Source organism: Fundulus heteroclitus, unplaced genomic scaffold, assembly GCF_011125445.2.
Source record: "Fundulus heteroclitus isolate FHET01 unplaced genomic scaffold, MU-UCD_Fhet_4.1 scaffold_488, whole genome shotgun sequence".
NCBI lineage: Eukaryota > Metazoa > Chordata > Actinopteri > Cyprinodontiformes > Fundulidae > Fundulus > Fundulus heteroclitus.
This window is the reverse complement of record NW_023396910.1, coordinates 61,089-78,391: the sequence shown is the minus strand read 5'-3', so window position 1 is coordinate 78,391 and position 17,303 is coordinate 61,089. Positions and strand designations below refer to the sequence as shown.

The 17,303-nt window shown below is 41.7% G+C and overlaps 1 protein-coding gene across 1 annotated transcript; it reads right to left on the bottom strand.

The window, feature by feature from the left end:
- Window positions 1-416: 416 nt before the first annotated feature.
- vstm2b (V-set and transmembrane domain containing 2B) lies at window positions 417-13,897 on the bottom strand (the record flags this gene model as incomplete). The annotated part of the gene is made up of 5 exons (XM_036132242.1): window positions 13,311-13,897; window positions 12,766-12,953; window positions 11,838-11,867; window positions 10,926-11,349; window positions 417-560 (listed from the first exon to the last, which is right to left on the bottom strand). Coding segments are annotated over exons 1-5 (859 nt in total), but the record flags the coding sequence as incomplete, so codon positions are not given.
- Between the last annotated feature and the right edge of the window lie 3,406 nt (window positions 13,898-17,303).

Below are 17,303 nucleotides of genomic sequence, written 5' to 3'. Positions count from 1 at the left end.
AGAGGGCCACCACTGACTGACAGCCTCGCAGCCGCACGTGCTGAAGGCGGTCAGTGAGGTAGTCGATGGTCCAGTCAGCAAGATGTTTTGTCCACCCCAGCGGCCTCCAGCCGAGGTCTGATGGTGTTAAAAGCACTGGAGAAGTCAAAGAACATGACTCTCACAGCGCTCCAGGTGGGTGAGCAGGTAGATGATGGCGTCCTCTACTCCGATGTTGGGCCGGTAGGGAAACTGCAGCGGGTCCAGAGTGGGGCTGACCACGGTGTTTAGGTGTGCAAGGATGTGGCGCTCCATGGTCTTCATCAGGTGGGAGGTCAGAGTGACTGGTCTGAAGTGGGCCGGTTCCCTGGTGTGCGGTGTTTTGGGAACCGGTACCACACAGGAGGTCTTCCACAGGGTGGGCACCAACCCCAGGCTGAGGCTCAGGTTGTAGATGAAGCTGAGGAACTCACAGAGGTCATCTGCACAGGTCCTCAGCAGCCTGGGGGGGATGCCGTCTGGTCCTGAGGCTTTCCTCTGTTTAAGCCTCATCAGCTGCCCTCTCACCTGCATTGGTGTGACTGTGAGGGGGGAGGAAGGAATTTTAATAATTAAGGTTATGTCTCCCTTTCAATTTTCCATCCCATCCATTTTTGGATTAAGTGTGAAATTCCGTGACATTTTACACTTGAGATTTTGGTGGATTTTAATTTTTAAAAGTAGGGCGTTGCCCATTGCTTGGTCTTGGAGCATGTGGTGAACAGGGAAGTTCAGCGCTGGCTGCTCCAGATGGGCTTTCAATCTGTTTTAATCTGTTATTTGTCATCCTTTGATTATGCTATGCTCACTGGTATGCCTTGCAGCTTCTAGATACCTCAAATCTACAAAGAATGGGTTTTCTTGGGCTTATAAATTGGAAGAAATAAACTGCCGAGTGTTTGTCTTATTGTTTGGAGCATGCTAATGCTAACATTACAATGTTATACTAAGGCTAAGACTATATTTTGTTGTTGACCTGGTACCATTGAGGTGATATTGTTCAGCATTATTTGATGAAAGATGTTTGTATATTGTCTGATGGTGCACTATTTAATGCATTAGAATTGGATATTAATTCAGAAGAGTACTCTATTTGAATCATGTATATGTATATTTTTTCCTATTAATTCCAATTACTTTAAAAAGGAAGTGTTTATGAGATTAATAATGACTCTTAAGATGAAATTAACTTAGTGTTGCACCTTTCTATGTAGGCCAGGTCCCCATTTGATGACGAGCTACCCACTAGGGGAGACTGTGACTTGATGGGTTGGGATCGTCTTTCAATCAGAAGGTTGTGGGTTCGATTCCAGCTTCCCCTTGTCACATGTCGATGTTCACCCGGGCAAAGCACATAACTACAAGTTGCCTACCGAGCTGCGTATTGGTGTATAAATGTTTGCGCGTTAGTGAGTGTGATTGGGTGAATGTGGCTATAGTGTACAGCTCTTTGAGCGGTCAGTATGACTGGAAAAAGCGCTATATAAGTTTAGTCCATTTACCATTTATTTACTAGCCCTTTGGGCCAAGGAACCTGGATGCTAAACAGCTAGATTTCCATTTATTTGATATGAGTCATTTTTGCCTGTCCCCACAACACCAAAGGACTCCAGTCAACATTTGAATTTTCCAAAGACTGGCTCAGTTCTTTGGACTCTTGGACTGGTTATCAGTTCTACAAGTTGGACTATTACTGCATGTCCAGGATCTGTTTGATAAAGTCTGTCTGTATATATATTGTAAAAAGTTTTCCTAACTATACTGTAAATCACTTTTTGCAAAAATCTTACTGTCTTCGGTGTGTTAAATACAACCCTGATCCTCCCTGAGTCGAATCTTTAGGTCTTCTGGTAAATAGCCCTTACTGTAAATATTTATTGCTTCATTGTAACATGATTTCAGCATCATAAATGCTACATAGACATCATCAAATTCCATATTTCATGGTGTCACAAGACAAACATTTATGAAAACCACATATTTGGAATGCAGGCAGCAAATGTACATGTTTATACATGCCCAGAAAGACTTACATGCCCGTGCCCCTGTGTCTTTTTATGTGTCTGTGCCTGAACACACACACACACACACACACACACACACACACACACACACACACACACACACACACACACACACACACACACACAAGCCCTCAAAATTAGGTCATAGGATAATTCAATCTGAAAAACTCACACGGAAAGAAGAGACAATTAGAAGAATTTATTGATACAATATTTTAAGACTTTGGCGCTCAGACCTCAGCAGGAAACATTCACACTGAATTATACTTCAATATGCATAAGCAGGTGTATGAGAATAGGAATGTTCCCCTAGGCCTGAAACTGGTGGTGGAGTGGAGATAGAAGAAGTTTGTTCAGTCCATATGATGATCTGTTTGAGCTAGATGTCCAATTTGATAAACACAGGTTTGCATGATTGTCCATGATGAGCAAGCCTGAAGCGACTGTGGAGAGGAAAAACTCCCCTTTGGGAAGAAACCTCTGGCAGAACCAGGCTCAACATGGCGGTCTTCTGCCGGACCGATTGAGATATGACAGCGAATTCTGTAGAGTCCAGGAGGAATTACACTCTAATAGGAACAAGGTTGTAGGAGCACATAGGAAAGCCAGATGGAGCTGCTATGATGGTGGAGAAGGGGATGGAGGTGGGTTGAATCCAGTCATCAGAGTCCAGATCAGACATCGCACAGTGACTGCTTGCTTGCTGGGTAGAAGTTGAGCTGGATTTGAAGCTCTTTTAAGATGAATCCAGGACACCGATTGGCTTTGAGGAGGAGCAGTTCAAAACTGATTGGTTTGCGTCGGAGGCGAATGAGTCCTTGATTGATGGAGGTAAGCAATGAGTTTCTTCAGTCTGAATTTCCGCATTTAGCTTCATGACAAGAAGTTTCTTTGTTGTCCCACTGTAGAAAGAAACAATTGTGTAAATAAAATTATATGTAAGGTTATTTAATTAGTTCAATAAAAGGGCAGGTTATAGACATGTAATATGGGAAGGTAACCTTAAATTGTTCTGCACTATATGTTGTTGAGGAAAATACATATCTTAGTTGTTATATTAATCAGGTATTTTTTATGGAAGAAATGAGGAATGCATGGCTTTTGACTGTGTCTCCTTTTTGTGGGCAAAATAAACATGCAGCTTGGGTTTATGGTTGGGAGAGGTCATTTGCTGAACCCCTGATAAAGACCGTTTCAGTAATAAATTAGCCGCTGTGTCTGTCCACAAACCCCCTCCTGAACTAAGCAGGGGGGCAGTCATTCCTTTAAAAGATGTGTTCAGAGTAGTGAAAGACAGACAGAATCTTTTACATCGCCATGAGCCAGGATGTCGGGTTTGTACTGAATACAACGAAATGGTAATGCAAAGTCTGTCTCCGTTGGGCTAAATTTAGAACATCCCAGTGTGCATGCACCATGGCCAAATTAGATTTGGAGAAATGTTGAGTGGTAAAGCTTGAATCCATTCTTTTTATGAGGCAAATAGTAAACAGATCTGTCCTGAATATTGCCTCAACAAATATACTATGGTAACAACAAAACACTGCTGCATCGGTATCTACCGATGTAAACCACAATATGATGATCGTGACCATGTGAAGGGAGTTTGTTTTCTTAGTTTATTTAACTAAACCCCGAAGGATTGCTAAGAAATGTCAGTGTTGGATATGAGATTGTAAGTGAGAGGACGTTACTATGGAATCTGACCAAAGACACTTATGTTCTCTCTACATTATGTCAGTGGTAAGGAAAAGCCAAAACTTAAAATTCCAGACCCAGTATTAGCAACTGGAACGTCTGTGCACTTAGGCTATGTTTATTTGTATTTTTCTCTGCAGAATGAAAATATCAAAGAGTCGCTGAGGGGTATTTATGTGAGCTTCAGTGTTGCACAGTCTACTTATTATAAGCGACTTTGGGCTTGCTTTTCTCAAAGTTTCTTGCAACTTTTGTGAGTTGGCGGTTGCAATTATTTGGATTTGTTTTTGAATATGCAGTTTCTTTTTTGGGCTTGGCATTTTTCCGACAGAACTCCTTTTTTCTGGTTATCATCCCCTGCAACAACAGCTTTTTACCCGGGCCAATATCAACCCATCCAACATCCAGGAAACGTGAATCTGAGGGGCTTGAGGGTGTTGCAGCAAGCTGCACAGATGCATAATGTTGACTGAGCTGACTTGGAACTTAGCAGAGGGAAATCCAGAATTCAGGCAGACATCAGAACTGTAAGGGAGAGGTTTCCAAAAGGGCTAGGCAAAGGCTTGGTCAAGAGGCAAAATAGGGGATCAATATTCAAATTTCAGATGCCAATAGAGAGTCCAACAGGTGCAGAGCAAGGCTGGGTTATCAAAAAACATGAAGCGAGTTCACAACAGGCAAGGCAATCAAGGAATGCTTGATGATCCACTCACACCAAGGCTTTCAACAAACTGTCAGAGACTGGCAGTGAGAAGCAGGTATAAATAGGCAGGCTAGGTGTCACAGATGCAGAATAATGAGCTCAGCGCAGGTGGAGCCAATCTGCCCATTAATGGAGCTGAGCACAGAGAACAAATCACAGCCAGTTACAGACAGAAGCATAACATGCATGTATAAATACCAAGCTAAATACATGCATTTGTAATGATTAGAATCGGCCGCTACATTACAGTGTGGTGGTTCACTTGTTGGGTTTCTTTTGATCTTGTTTTAATGGAGCAAGTTGCTTGTCTCTCTAACCAGATAGATGATCTTGTTTGTGTGTGTATGCGGAGGTGTGTGTGTGTGTGTGTGTGTGTGTGTGTGTGGGTGTGTGTGTGTGTGTGTGAAGGTAAGATGGGTTGTGAGTCATTACAGTGGGATGAATGACTTTGCAACTTTAGAAAAAAGCTGTTTTAAAAGGGAATTCTGCCATTTTCATCTAAACACATAAATGTCATAAATGTATTGTTCTAAATGTGTAAATAGTCTCTTAACCACATAAAATTAAATTGTGGAGTTATAATTCAGTTTGTATTTCAAGACTTTTGAGTTTAAGAATTTTGTGGCCGTGTCTAACCATAACCCCACCCCTGCTGTTCCAGTGGTATAAATACCAAATGTGTGGCAGGCTCCCGCACAATTGTGAGTCAGTTAGTGTCAATGGTAGTTTTTTGCTAGCTAACTAACCAATTCTGCCTCTTACACCTCGTTCATACATCTTTCCTTGGATGCCACAATGTTCAGGGTAGCAGCTTGGTGACTTTATTTAAGTTTTCAAGAGATGACCGCCTGAACAAACTCTGGATCGATTTTTGTAAAGAGAAGCCACAATGGAGACATTCATATCACCAGCAACACTCGCCTTTGCAGTGCCCACTTTACTCCAGATAGTTTTACTAACTATCAGGAGATACAGTTGGGATTTAGGGGCAGACGCTTGGTGCTGGTTCGTGAGGTTGTACTGACCATATCTCCTCGACTCTCATCCTCACCGCTGCCAACATTGCGCCCAATAAATACAGTAAGTTACGTTATATGCTCATGTTTTAAATATTCTAAGTGTTGGTGATTGAATGCGGCATACCTCTACTAAATGTTACAAATTGTTTGAATCCATTACATGATTTTATGTTGTGTATTATGTCCGTGTAGCTACTGTAAGCTAATGGATGGAAACAAAAGTTTCCATCTGCACTTTACTAGTTAGAGTAGTGTTGCAGCACAAGACAGACTCTTTTTTAACAGTGTCCTGTCTGGCAATGTGGCAATAAGAATTGTTGTCTTAATGCCAAAAAGAGCTCATCAGATTTTACTTTTACAAGTGGAGCAGTACGGCTTTTGCCATAGTGCTCCGCTTGATTTATGCATGTAAATAGTTTTATTATAATTCATGCAGGGAGTATTTGATATTATATGGACACTACAATGAGAAAGTAGAAGAGGAAAAGAAAAACAAGAAAGAAAAGGTGAAAGAAACAGGAGATAAAAGGGAGAGGAGATAAAAGGGAGAGAATTATAAAATATCTTCAGTCTGCTTCGTCACCTGCAAAGAGAGATGTAAAAAGAACAGGACAACCAACGGATATAGTATTACAGATACAATAAAGTAACACCTTGACAGACTCTGAAGTCCTATGAGGCAGCATGCAGTTGCTAGTCCCGGGTAAGGGGGGGGTAGCTATCCAGCAACCCCTGACCCTTGTTTCAGGCTATTTTTTGCAATAAGCTGAAATTCTGCGCAGATTCAGCGGGTTTCTTCCTTGTGTTTGATCTATTGTGCGAGAGCAGACGACAGTCTCTCGTACCTTTCTACTAATACTGCTTTCTTTCTGCTCATTTTGAGGGCTCTACATTTCAACTAACATTTATGCTGTTCTATGCTGTGTTTCTCAATTGAAGTATGTAGAAATGAAACTCCAGACACGTCGTTATGTTCCAAAATTGGTATTGCAGTCGTTGCCATTCTAGTTTGTACTCTGCTTGTCCGAACATCCAGGAAGCTCGAGTCTCGGGTCGACTATGACGTGCTTTTTGAAAAGCCCCATATTGTGTTCCCTTTGTACTCTGAAGTCAAACAAACCATCTTGGAAATTCCAACTGCAACCTCTAAAGTTGGAATTAAGACTTGGAAAGTTGGAGCAATGGGACTCTACCTGACTTCCACATTCACGGTAGCTGCTACTCACAGCAACATTGAGTAAAACTTTCATACTTCATACAAAAGACAAACAAAAAAGGATTTGGAGAGGATGGATGGAGGAAACGGGTGGAGAGGACACTGGCATGACCTATTCGCTGTTCTCCCACCACACATTGTTTTAGATTGTGTCCACTCCTCAGTCACCAGTCAATTAGTCCAGATCAGCTCCACCTGCTGCCAGTAATTACTGCCAACTCCGCTCACCTGTTCCCCTGACTATATATACCTGGCTCAGCTAACACATCCTGGCAGAACGTCTCGTCTTATGTTATGTGTTCTGCCTCTACCAGTTCCTATGTGCTCAGCCAGCTGGAATCTTCTTATGAAAGTTCCCTGTGTCTGAGTTCTACACAAGTCTGCCTGTTTTCCCGTGAGTTTCAGCCACTCACTCTGCCCATTCTGGTGGTTCCTTGTTCCACATCGGCTGTTCTGGTCTGTCCCTGCCTTCATCACTGATTTGGCCTGTCACTGCTAGCAACCATTGATCAATTTTCAATTTCAATTTTATTTATATAGCGCCAATTCATGATACATGTCATCTCAAGGCACTTTCCAAAATTAAATTCAATCAGATTATACAGACTGGATCGGATTATACGGATTCAATCTGGTTCTGCTTGCCTGCCTCACCTGCAATTACTCATCCCCTTCAATAAACTTTTTTAAAACATAACTTTGTATTTGGCTGAATATCGGGTTCACCAGCATTATCCATTACAGTACGTTCTGGCCATAAGCATGAAACCATCACCGGCACAGTGTAATGACCAGAACCAGAGGACCTGGAATTCAACCAGACAGTTTATTGAGGAGTAAACTGCTGCAGGTTGCCGGTGAATCACCAGCGTCAGGGACAGGAACCACTGGAAGCGGAGACAACAGGTTAGTGACCAGAGAGAGATTTTGCGGGGTGAAACAGTCACTGATTTTATGGTCACTAACCTTCTCACAATCCAGGAACAGGCAGGGAAGGTGAGTGAAGGCTCCAGTAGGTGGGAAATGATGGTGGTGATCCAGAGTCCGGTCGAGGAAGCTCTCAGGTTGTTTCTCCTGGGACTGGCAGGAGCTCGGTGGTCAAAGGGCAGACAGAAGGTCATAAACGTGATGGCAGAGTCAGGTAGAAAGATCAAGGGGGTTAACCAGAGTCTGAAGTCTGAGGGCGGGTTCCAGGTCAGAGCCAGGTGATCCAAGATCCAGAGAAAATCCAAAGCAGAGTCCAGGGGCAAAGTCAGGGCACATACACAGGTCAGGTAACAAGCAGGCAATCAGATCCAACAGGGGTAAGGCAGGCTCAGAGAATCAGGATGCAGAACAGGTCAGGCAACAGGCAGGCAGGTAGACGGGATACAGAACGTTGGATTAGACTCACCGGTGGCTCATAATAATCTGAAACGAGTGACTGGTCTGAGAGCTAGTTATATGGGCAGAGGTGCAATTGGATCAGGTGAAGGCTGATGAGAATGGGGCGGAGCTGCACAGGTCTGTCAGATGGTGAATCAGACCAGCACTAGTGCCAAGATCATGACACAGAGTTTACGATTTAGTTTAAAAGTTATGATGGACACTCAAGCTCTATTTGGGACGGAGGAAAATGTCAGACACTTATCCCGTTTTGTTTTGGGAGCTTGATTTGAGGGTTTCAGGTTAGCGATCTGTCCTCCCGGTATCATACTCCTCCACTAGGGGTAGCACATCCTCCCCAACCTGGAGAAGGCACTCTACCATTTTCCAGCTCAAGACCATGGTCTCAGATTTGGAGGCACTGATTCTCATCCCGGCCGCTTCGCACTCGGCTGCGAACCGCTCCAGTGAGAGCTGTAAATCACGCCCTGATGAAGCCAATAGGACCACGTCATCCGCGAATAGCAGAGACACAATCCTAAGGCCACCAAAACAGATTCCCTCAACACCTTGGCTGCGCCTAGAAATTCTGTTAAAGTTAATGTTATGAACAGAATCGGTGACAAAGGGCAACCTTGGCGGAGTCCAACTCTGACCAGAAGTTTTCCTGGGTCTCCTGAGGAAGACCCAGGAAAAACAACTCCTCCTCCTGAACATCGGAGGAGTTGAGGTTCGCTTGGATAAGGCGGTCAAGTTCAACTATAAGGTGGGGATCAGACAATTTGATGCTGCGGGAGTCCAAGCAGGAGGCGCGTGCTGAGGAACAAGCCGTGACGGGTCCACGCTCTAGTTACGTGATCGCGCAGTGAGCACGTGAGCGTTACTCTTCGCTTCTGCTCTACTCTTCTGTGCTACGTTCAGGTACCAAACTCAGTTTCTTTTTTTTATTTGCTCATTGAGTGAAGCGGCCAGTGTTCCGTTTCCAGGCCACAACGCATCCAAGCGACGTTCAGGCCTGCAACGGGGTAATTTTCTGGGTTTAGTTACATTGAAAGCCAGCATAGCTGATGACATTTAATGGTTACTTTGATTTTGTATTTGAACTGAATGTTTGTTCATGCCATTGAAAGGATTGATGGTCGCTAAGGGGTTGAACATTGGTTATACTGGTTTTTCAGTTTAAAGGGTATTTGTGTTGAGGTGCATTCATTTCAATTGTATATCGCTTTAAAAGCCTTGTGAGGTGTATTTTGAGCTTTGATCCACTCCTTTGAGTATTTTGATTTATTGAGTAACACAGCAAAGTGTATTCTGCATTTATTTAAATTCTGTAATTTTATTTAACCCTTATTTTTAGTAAAAAGACATTTCATCTTGCAATTCATTATTTCATTGTGATATCCTTACTAGGTTAAAAAGATATACATATCTACAGAATATTTACAAGGGTACTCATAACCAATCCCATAATAACGACTGCAGTTTTATCACCCTTTACTAATAGGAACTCAGGGCGCCCAATATTTAGTTGATTCACAAGTTTTTGGATGTTTTGCCAGTAATGTAGGCAAGGGTGCGCTACATGATCAAATCACGTTTATAACTGGTAACTATTCAGCAGGCATTTTGGAGGATTGTTCCCTAACATGCATGGCATCTCTTTGGTAATGATGCTGAGTCTCCCATTCTCCTCTGTATCCTGGTGTGTGTGTGTGTGTGTGTGTGTGTGTGTGTGTGTGTGTGTGTGTGTGTGTGTGTGTGTGCGTGTGTGTGTGTGTGTGTGTGTGTGTGTGTGTGTGTGTAAAAAAAATTGTTTATGTAGTAAAAGACTAAACATTCCTTGATGAACAACAGCATGTGTGCTTGCAAGCATCACCTGGTTCCAATGACGAAAAGTTGACTGATCAAGAAAACCCAAAATCTTCTAAAAGGCTTCAACACACAGTGCAGCCCCTCTCACTGGCCTTGGTCATCTAGCAAGAGATTCTAACATAGATGAATGCAAAACACTCGAGTGAACCAAAGTCGTACCCATCATGACAACATATGCTATTTCCTTTTATAAGTGTGTTCTCTCTTATAGACTAGTGGCTCCTTGCCTCAGCAACCTACTAGTGTCCACATGCCTGCTTAGAGTTTTAATATTTATGAGCTCACTCCAACTGGGTCAGGGGAAAGCAATGAGATAGTAGAGCCCCCCCCCCCCCAACACACACACACAGACACACACACACACAAACACCATCTGCTCAGCTGCTGACTCAGGCGGATATAAGTAGGTGTAAGCCATGTATATGGAAGTGAGCAAATGTATGCTTTTGTGTTAAAATAAATAGTTTGGAGTTTGTGAATGAGTTCTAATGAGTTTAAGAGGTGGTATTAGTTCTGAAAGATTCACATACTGACTCATACATATGCAACACTAATCTTTCCCGTCTGCCAAACTTAAGAAAAAAGATGTTTTGATGTGAAGACGAGACAAACATTTTATGAAAATCTGTCATATCCACACTTCCATTTATGTGATGTTATTAAGAAGAAAGGGAGGAACATGGAGGTCACAAGGAGTGAAAACTAGGCTGATTTATACATAAACACATTAGGATTGCAGAGACAGCAGTATTGGAGAAAAAGAGTTCTCAATACATCGGTATCAGAATTTGCAATGCAAAAAAATTCTTGTCAAGTTGAAACAAGGACACACTTTGTCAAGTTTTTTTTTTTCTACAATAGACAATAAGACAGAAACCTGCAAAACTAAATAGTTTGCTGAGATGTGTTTGTGTGTTTACGGTTATACATATATTTAGTGATTCTCTTGGAACTATTCCTAGGACTCACTACAGCACTGTTTCACACTTGACCTTTCAGCGCTCACTCACCAGCCGTGTGAGAGAGGAGTGCTGTGCTCCCTTGCAGTTGTGAGGCTGATGACTTTGCCACTGAGATAGTAGTGGTGGATGACATGGAAGGTAGGCGGTCGGGCTGAGGTACCCAGTGTTTCTGCTGCCCTGTCCCAGATCCTGTCAGTCGCTGGCTTGGCTTGGAGGTGGCACGGCCTGCTGAGCCCCATCCCAAAGCTACGTTGGTATTCCTTAGTGACCAACGGTTCTGAATGTGTGACACAGCCTCCTCAGCCACCATGCCACCACCTGCTGTGATGCTCAATGTTGCATGAACTGTAAATTCCTGAGTCTCTTCGGCCCAAAGATCAGACACACGACACTCGTACACCCCCTCATCTTCTTTGTTTACTTTGGAAAGACTGAGGTGGTGGGAGATGGCATTCCCTTGAACACGCACAGTCTGAAAACCCAAGAGAGAGAGAGGTGGAAGTATTACAAAGCTAGCAGAGGTTTGGACAATAGCATTAATCATCAGCTTAATGAGGCTGGCTTCATGCTTTATGACTGGGGGTGGAAGTGCTGGCTACAAATCCAGCACCAAATCATGATAGTGTGTTAGCCGCTCTGACTCATTCTTTCTTGTAAAACCTCAGTCTTTTTACCTAATAGACAGCACTTAACCTTGAGTGTAATGTAACATCATCAACACTAAGATGCCAAGAGCATGTTTGTGTAAAGCATGCTCTTGGCGTCTTGACTATCTGAACAAAAAAAGTCATTAGTAATATAAATTAGTAAATAAAACATTAACTAAAATGAGGTGCTTGATGCAACTACTAAAACCTATTTCTTTACATAATTTAATAAACATATTCACAGCTAGAAAGTATTATGTGTTTATGTATTTTTCTAACCTCTCTTCCTCAGTTTATAAAAGAGGTCACTTACACTTATTTTTGTAGCTTCTCTTAAACAGTCCTGAAATGATAGGCACAGGTTGGATTAAACAAAAACATTATTTATGATTAAAAAAATTAAAACATATATATTAAGTACATTTTAACAAGATTTACATTTGCCCACCAGAAAAAGCAATAGATGAACAAAGACAACTTGCTGGAATAGGAAACTATAACATCTGAACTCCCCCATCTTCTCCTTTAAACCCATTTTTACACCCTGTGTGTGCTTAAACCGCTGAGGAAATGTTGCAAGTGTGACTTTACAAAAATAAATAAAATAAAATCCAAATCATTTCAGTTGGGTTGTCATGCTGCAGGTAAGAATAATTAACTCTGTATCCGCCACAGTTTCCCATCACTGCAGCTTCATGTGTCTGGCATAAGGTGAATATTTTTTATACAAGAGCATTTCCTGCAGTCAAGGTGCAATCACTTTGGTTCTTACTTGTCTGACTGCAAACAGATGCACCAATGGTGGAACACATTTCACATGGATGTTAGGAGATGCAGATAATCTGGATATTTTGTTGCTTTGGACCAATTGCTCAATAGATTAAAGTTCACTAAAAAATGTGGTTGTATTGTAACAACTATTGAACTTTCTTGATGGAAAGAGATTCTTTGCATTTTGTCCTAGGGGTAAATTGTTGAAAATATTTTTTAAACAATCTTGAAATCGTCCAATGAAAATTTAAGCTAAAACTAATATACACATTTTTTTAGATGTTTTCAGAAGTTTAAATGCAAACCTGATTTTAGTTGAGATTATTTTGTGGATTTATGAATGAAGACATACATTTCTGAACTGTTTGTTATCATAGCACACTACTTATGTATTTTCTGTTCACAGGATTTAGGGAACAGATTTCCTAAGACGTGTCTCATCAGAAGACGGGGGTAATAATTCTAAGTACCTTGGCCCTGTTCGCTGGAGGACCTATCTGCAGCTCTTGAGGTGGTTCTTTGGGGCTGTTTAGTTTGATGTACCACCACTGAATTTCCAAAGACATGGGTGCAGAGCTGAGAGCTTTGAACGCGCAGGGCATCTCCACGTCCTCTCCTTCCCCGACACTCACATCTTTAGGGACTTCGATGAACACAGCTTCAGTTCCACACATAATAAAGAAAAAATAGCAACTTCATAAATGAGTTAGAAATGAAACCGGATCTCTTTACTATCTTTCTTAAACCAAATAAAAGCACCACACTGCTCTTGAAGGGCAACATCTGAACATCACCATTCTCAAACTTTATTATCAAATTGAATCTGACTTAACTTGATCAAATCAAGCTGTAACAATAAAAACACAGTTTAATCAGTCCTGTTTGTTGTCCTGCTTTAACTTAAAAGTTTTGAGGGGAGTCTGTACAACATACTGTGCAGGTATAATTATAATATTCAGCAGGGGATGTAGTGCCTGGTGTGGATAGTTCCTATTGTTTATTTCAGGTTACTTACCATATGCACATATCATGAAAGGGGAGTTGAGAATGAAGTAATAGAAGAGCCTGTAGAGTCCTGCTCCTCCCATGTCACAGGCTGGCTGTCACACTCACAGCAGACATGAAAAGGTTATGGTTTGAATCTGTAAGCGATGGCACTAGTCAGTCCAAATAACTCCAAATGAAAAGCAACAAGATTAAAGCCGAACAGCAACATGTAGCTGCTCCGAGACCTGGAGTTAGAGAATTATCCTGCTCACATTTCAGCCAGGAACAGAGAGTAAGAGAACAGCAGTGTAAGGCGGCCGTATTAATCTCCTGATCAACCAGTGGCTGTTTTATTCCCCGTTGAGCCTCCTCTGTAAGGAGACAATGAAGTTCACTGCGGTCAGTAGAGAGTGGCAGCACCCCATCATCAGTCTGGCTGAAGGAAGCTTCTCAGGGGATCAGCGGCAACACCCATCACATTCCCAGCTGCAAAGAGAATGTCAGAGAGGCATACAACAGTGAGACTGCAGCAGGCAGCTAGGACAACTTCTCCCTGGTGATAATCTCCGAGTCTCTCCTGACTGCTGCTGTCACAGAGCTGGACTCCTCCCCCTCCGTCTCCGCCACTGTGCGCTCTCCTCTGCACTGGCCTCTAAATAATAAACACAGCCCTCCTCTTCACTAAACTAGAACTGTGGCACTACATCTCTCGAAAAAGAGATCTTAATCTCAAGGGACTTCCTGGTTAAATAAAAATAAAAAAATAAACTAGAACTGCGGCACTACATTTTATCACAGACAGCTCATTCCAACAAATAAAAATGTTTCAGATCATATACACACTACATGTACATTTAATAACAAAGCTGTAGGTTTGAGCTTTGGCTTTGTTATTGAACAACTACAGCGCTGTCAACAAATCCTAAATGTTAATCAACCTTAGACCTAGGAGATCTAGGAAAGTACAGGTAAGGTTATTGTTTTCCTAGTTGTGTGTGTATAAATTTTGGTCAGTAGAGGTGCAGAATTATGGAAGGCAAGGCACATTTATTTGTATAGCACATTTCAGTACAGAGACAATGCAAAGTGCTTTAGACAATGCAAAGCACATTGCATTGACCAAAAAAAATTATTAGACACCTTATTTCATAATTAAGATATCTTGATCACATATTCATGCTAACTGCTGTTGTTGTTTTTTGGTCAAATGGTTTGTCATAGATTCCTGTTAGTCTATAATTATTTTCAAATAATCATGTTTTACTGATATTATTTCCGATGGTTGCCACAAGGTGTCACGAAGGTGGCAGGTTTGTCATAGTTGTTATCTAATGCCTGTTGGCATATAACTACTTTCAATTATTGATGCACTACACTGATATTTCATAAACAATTTTCGAAGGTGACTCTTTATCTAAGATGGAATCTATGTTAGTTGTGTGTTTGTATATCATGCTGACAGAATGTTAGGAGACATTCCACAAACATTCAGTTATTCACTCATTTTTGCAGCCTCTTTTTACATTTCTTCCAAACTATAAATTATGGATCTGGTCAGCTGGACTCTCAACACAACTGATCAAATTTTCTCAATCAGAAGACTGGGCAAAGGAGAGCCCTTGTGCCCGACGGGACATGTGAAGCTGGACACACGGTGGGAGGAGGATCATGTATCTGTCCATTTTGTCAGTCGAAGATGTTCAAAATTGCAGTCATGATAACAGGGTCAAAATGCTGTGTAAGCAGAACTGCAGGCCAGCTGCAGTTTCTGAACTTGCTGGCAGAATGGTAACGATCTAGGAGAAAGCTGGACCTTGGCAGAATGACCACAAATTTGGCTTTGTTTGGAATCACCATTGAGATGTACCAGTGATACTTTAAAGGAGACAGAAAAACAAGAGTCTGCCTGCCCAAAACAAATGCTGCTATCCAAACTGGCTCCCCTGCAATCTTAATTTCTCCTGGATGTTATGTAAACAAGACGCTCTGCCATCTATGACCTTTAACAGACTTACTGGACTTAACATTCCATCACTATGGCTGCAAGTTCTATCTGGGACAGTTCACACACACACACACACACACACACACACACACACACACACACACACACACACACACACACACACACACGATTACACCAAAACACACAGGCACACACACACACACACACACACACACACACCGCCTCAACTGTGCTTTCTTCCCTTACTCTGCTGCTTTCTGTTTTAGCTGTAGTGTCAGAAAGGTCAGATCAAAGACCTCAAGCTTTAGCTTTACTTATCTTATATATTTGTTTTTCCTTTGTTTTAGCTGTAGTGTCAGTAAGGTGTTATGGGAATTCTGAACAGATAACTGACTTCCCAGAGTTATTGAAGAAGGAGACGGTGGAGTGATGAAACTCCAGCACTTTATTGAGAAACAGAGCAGAGATTGCATGGACCCCTTGATCGCATACATTATGTTCAATTCAATTCAATTTTATTTATATAGCGCCAAATCATGAAACATGTCATCTCAAGGCACTTTACAAAGTCAAGTTCAATCATATTATACAGATTGGGTCAGATTATACAGATTGGTAAAAAATTTCCTATATAAGGAAACCAGTTGATTGCATCAAAGTCCCGACAAGCAGCATTCACTCCTGGGGAACCGTAGAGCCACAGGAAGAGTCATCTGCATTGTACATGGCTTTGCTGCAATCCCTCATACTGAGCAAGCATGAAGCGACAGTGGGAAGAAAAACCACCCATTAACGGGAAAAAAAACCTCCGGCAGAACCGGGCTCAGTATGAACGGTCATCTGCCTCGACCGACTGGGGTTACAGAAGACAGAACAGAGACACAACAAGAGAAACAAAAAAGCACAGAAGCACACATTGATCTAGTAATCTGTTCTACATTAGATGGTAGTAGCAGGTGAGCCGTCTTCTCTGGATGATGTCACAGTTAACAGAACGCCAGACCAAGTATATGTTATGTATAATCTATGTGATCACCCACAAAGAGGAAAACAAGATGACCCGTAACATGAATATGTGAGTACAACAAGGACTCATGACAGTTACAAATCATGTGTACTGGAACTTTAGTGATGATCAACAGACATGCTTCATAGAGTTTTAACACACAAGATCAAGGTTTAGCATTTGCCTACAATTTGGGGTTCAACTAATTAAGTAAGACTTGTTTTAGGTCCCTATGCACACATTATTTTGGTATATTAGACTAGGTAAGCTAAACCTGTATACTAATTAAGGTCAAATCCGTCTACTCTCACCCCACCCTGAAAACCCTCCTACTCCTGTCTCCACTCACCACTTCGATGGATAATCCTCCACCACCCCAAACTTACAACACCAGTAGCAAAGGCATGAGCGGCTCAGTGCAGGCAGGGGAACCCAAGAAAACTCTACCCACAGGGGTAGTAAAAACTGGTAAGCCCCCCCTCCCCCCAAGGGAGATCTTCTCTCGGCGAATCTGAGCCCGAAAACCCTGTATTGAATCTAAGTGTTAACATTACCCACTAATATTGAAGGATCTTTAGAGCCAATCAGATCCCAGGTCCTCCTAAGGAAAAAAATCAATGGTTGCATAAATCAATGATTTTTAGTGTGAGAAAATATTCCCTTTTCTTTCAACAGTGAGAACAAATAAGAATCATATTGGGCAAAACATTTGAAACTCCAATATCAAAAAAGTAATTAAGCAAAACCGAAATTACACATCAAAACTTAAATCTATGTCTAAATCAAAATTGACAATAGACAAAAAATTATAAAAAAGAGGGAAAAACCTTCTGACATTATGACTGTGAAACAGCCCATGATAAAAGGGATTGAATCAAACAAATCATTGTCATCAAACCCACCAGGACATTTTTAAAAGCTTTTCAAGAAATAGTCAACAAGAAAGGAATAGTAACCCGTGTTAACAGGTAGTATCATTAACATCACAATCGTTATTATCATAATCATCATCGTCATAATCACTCAGATCAGAAATATCATCATTACTC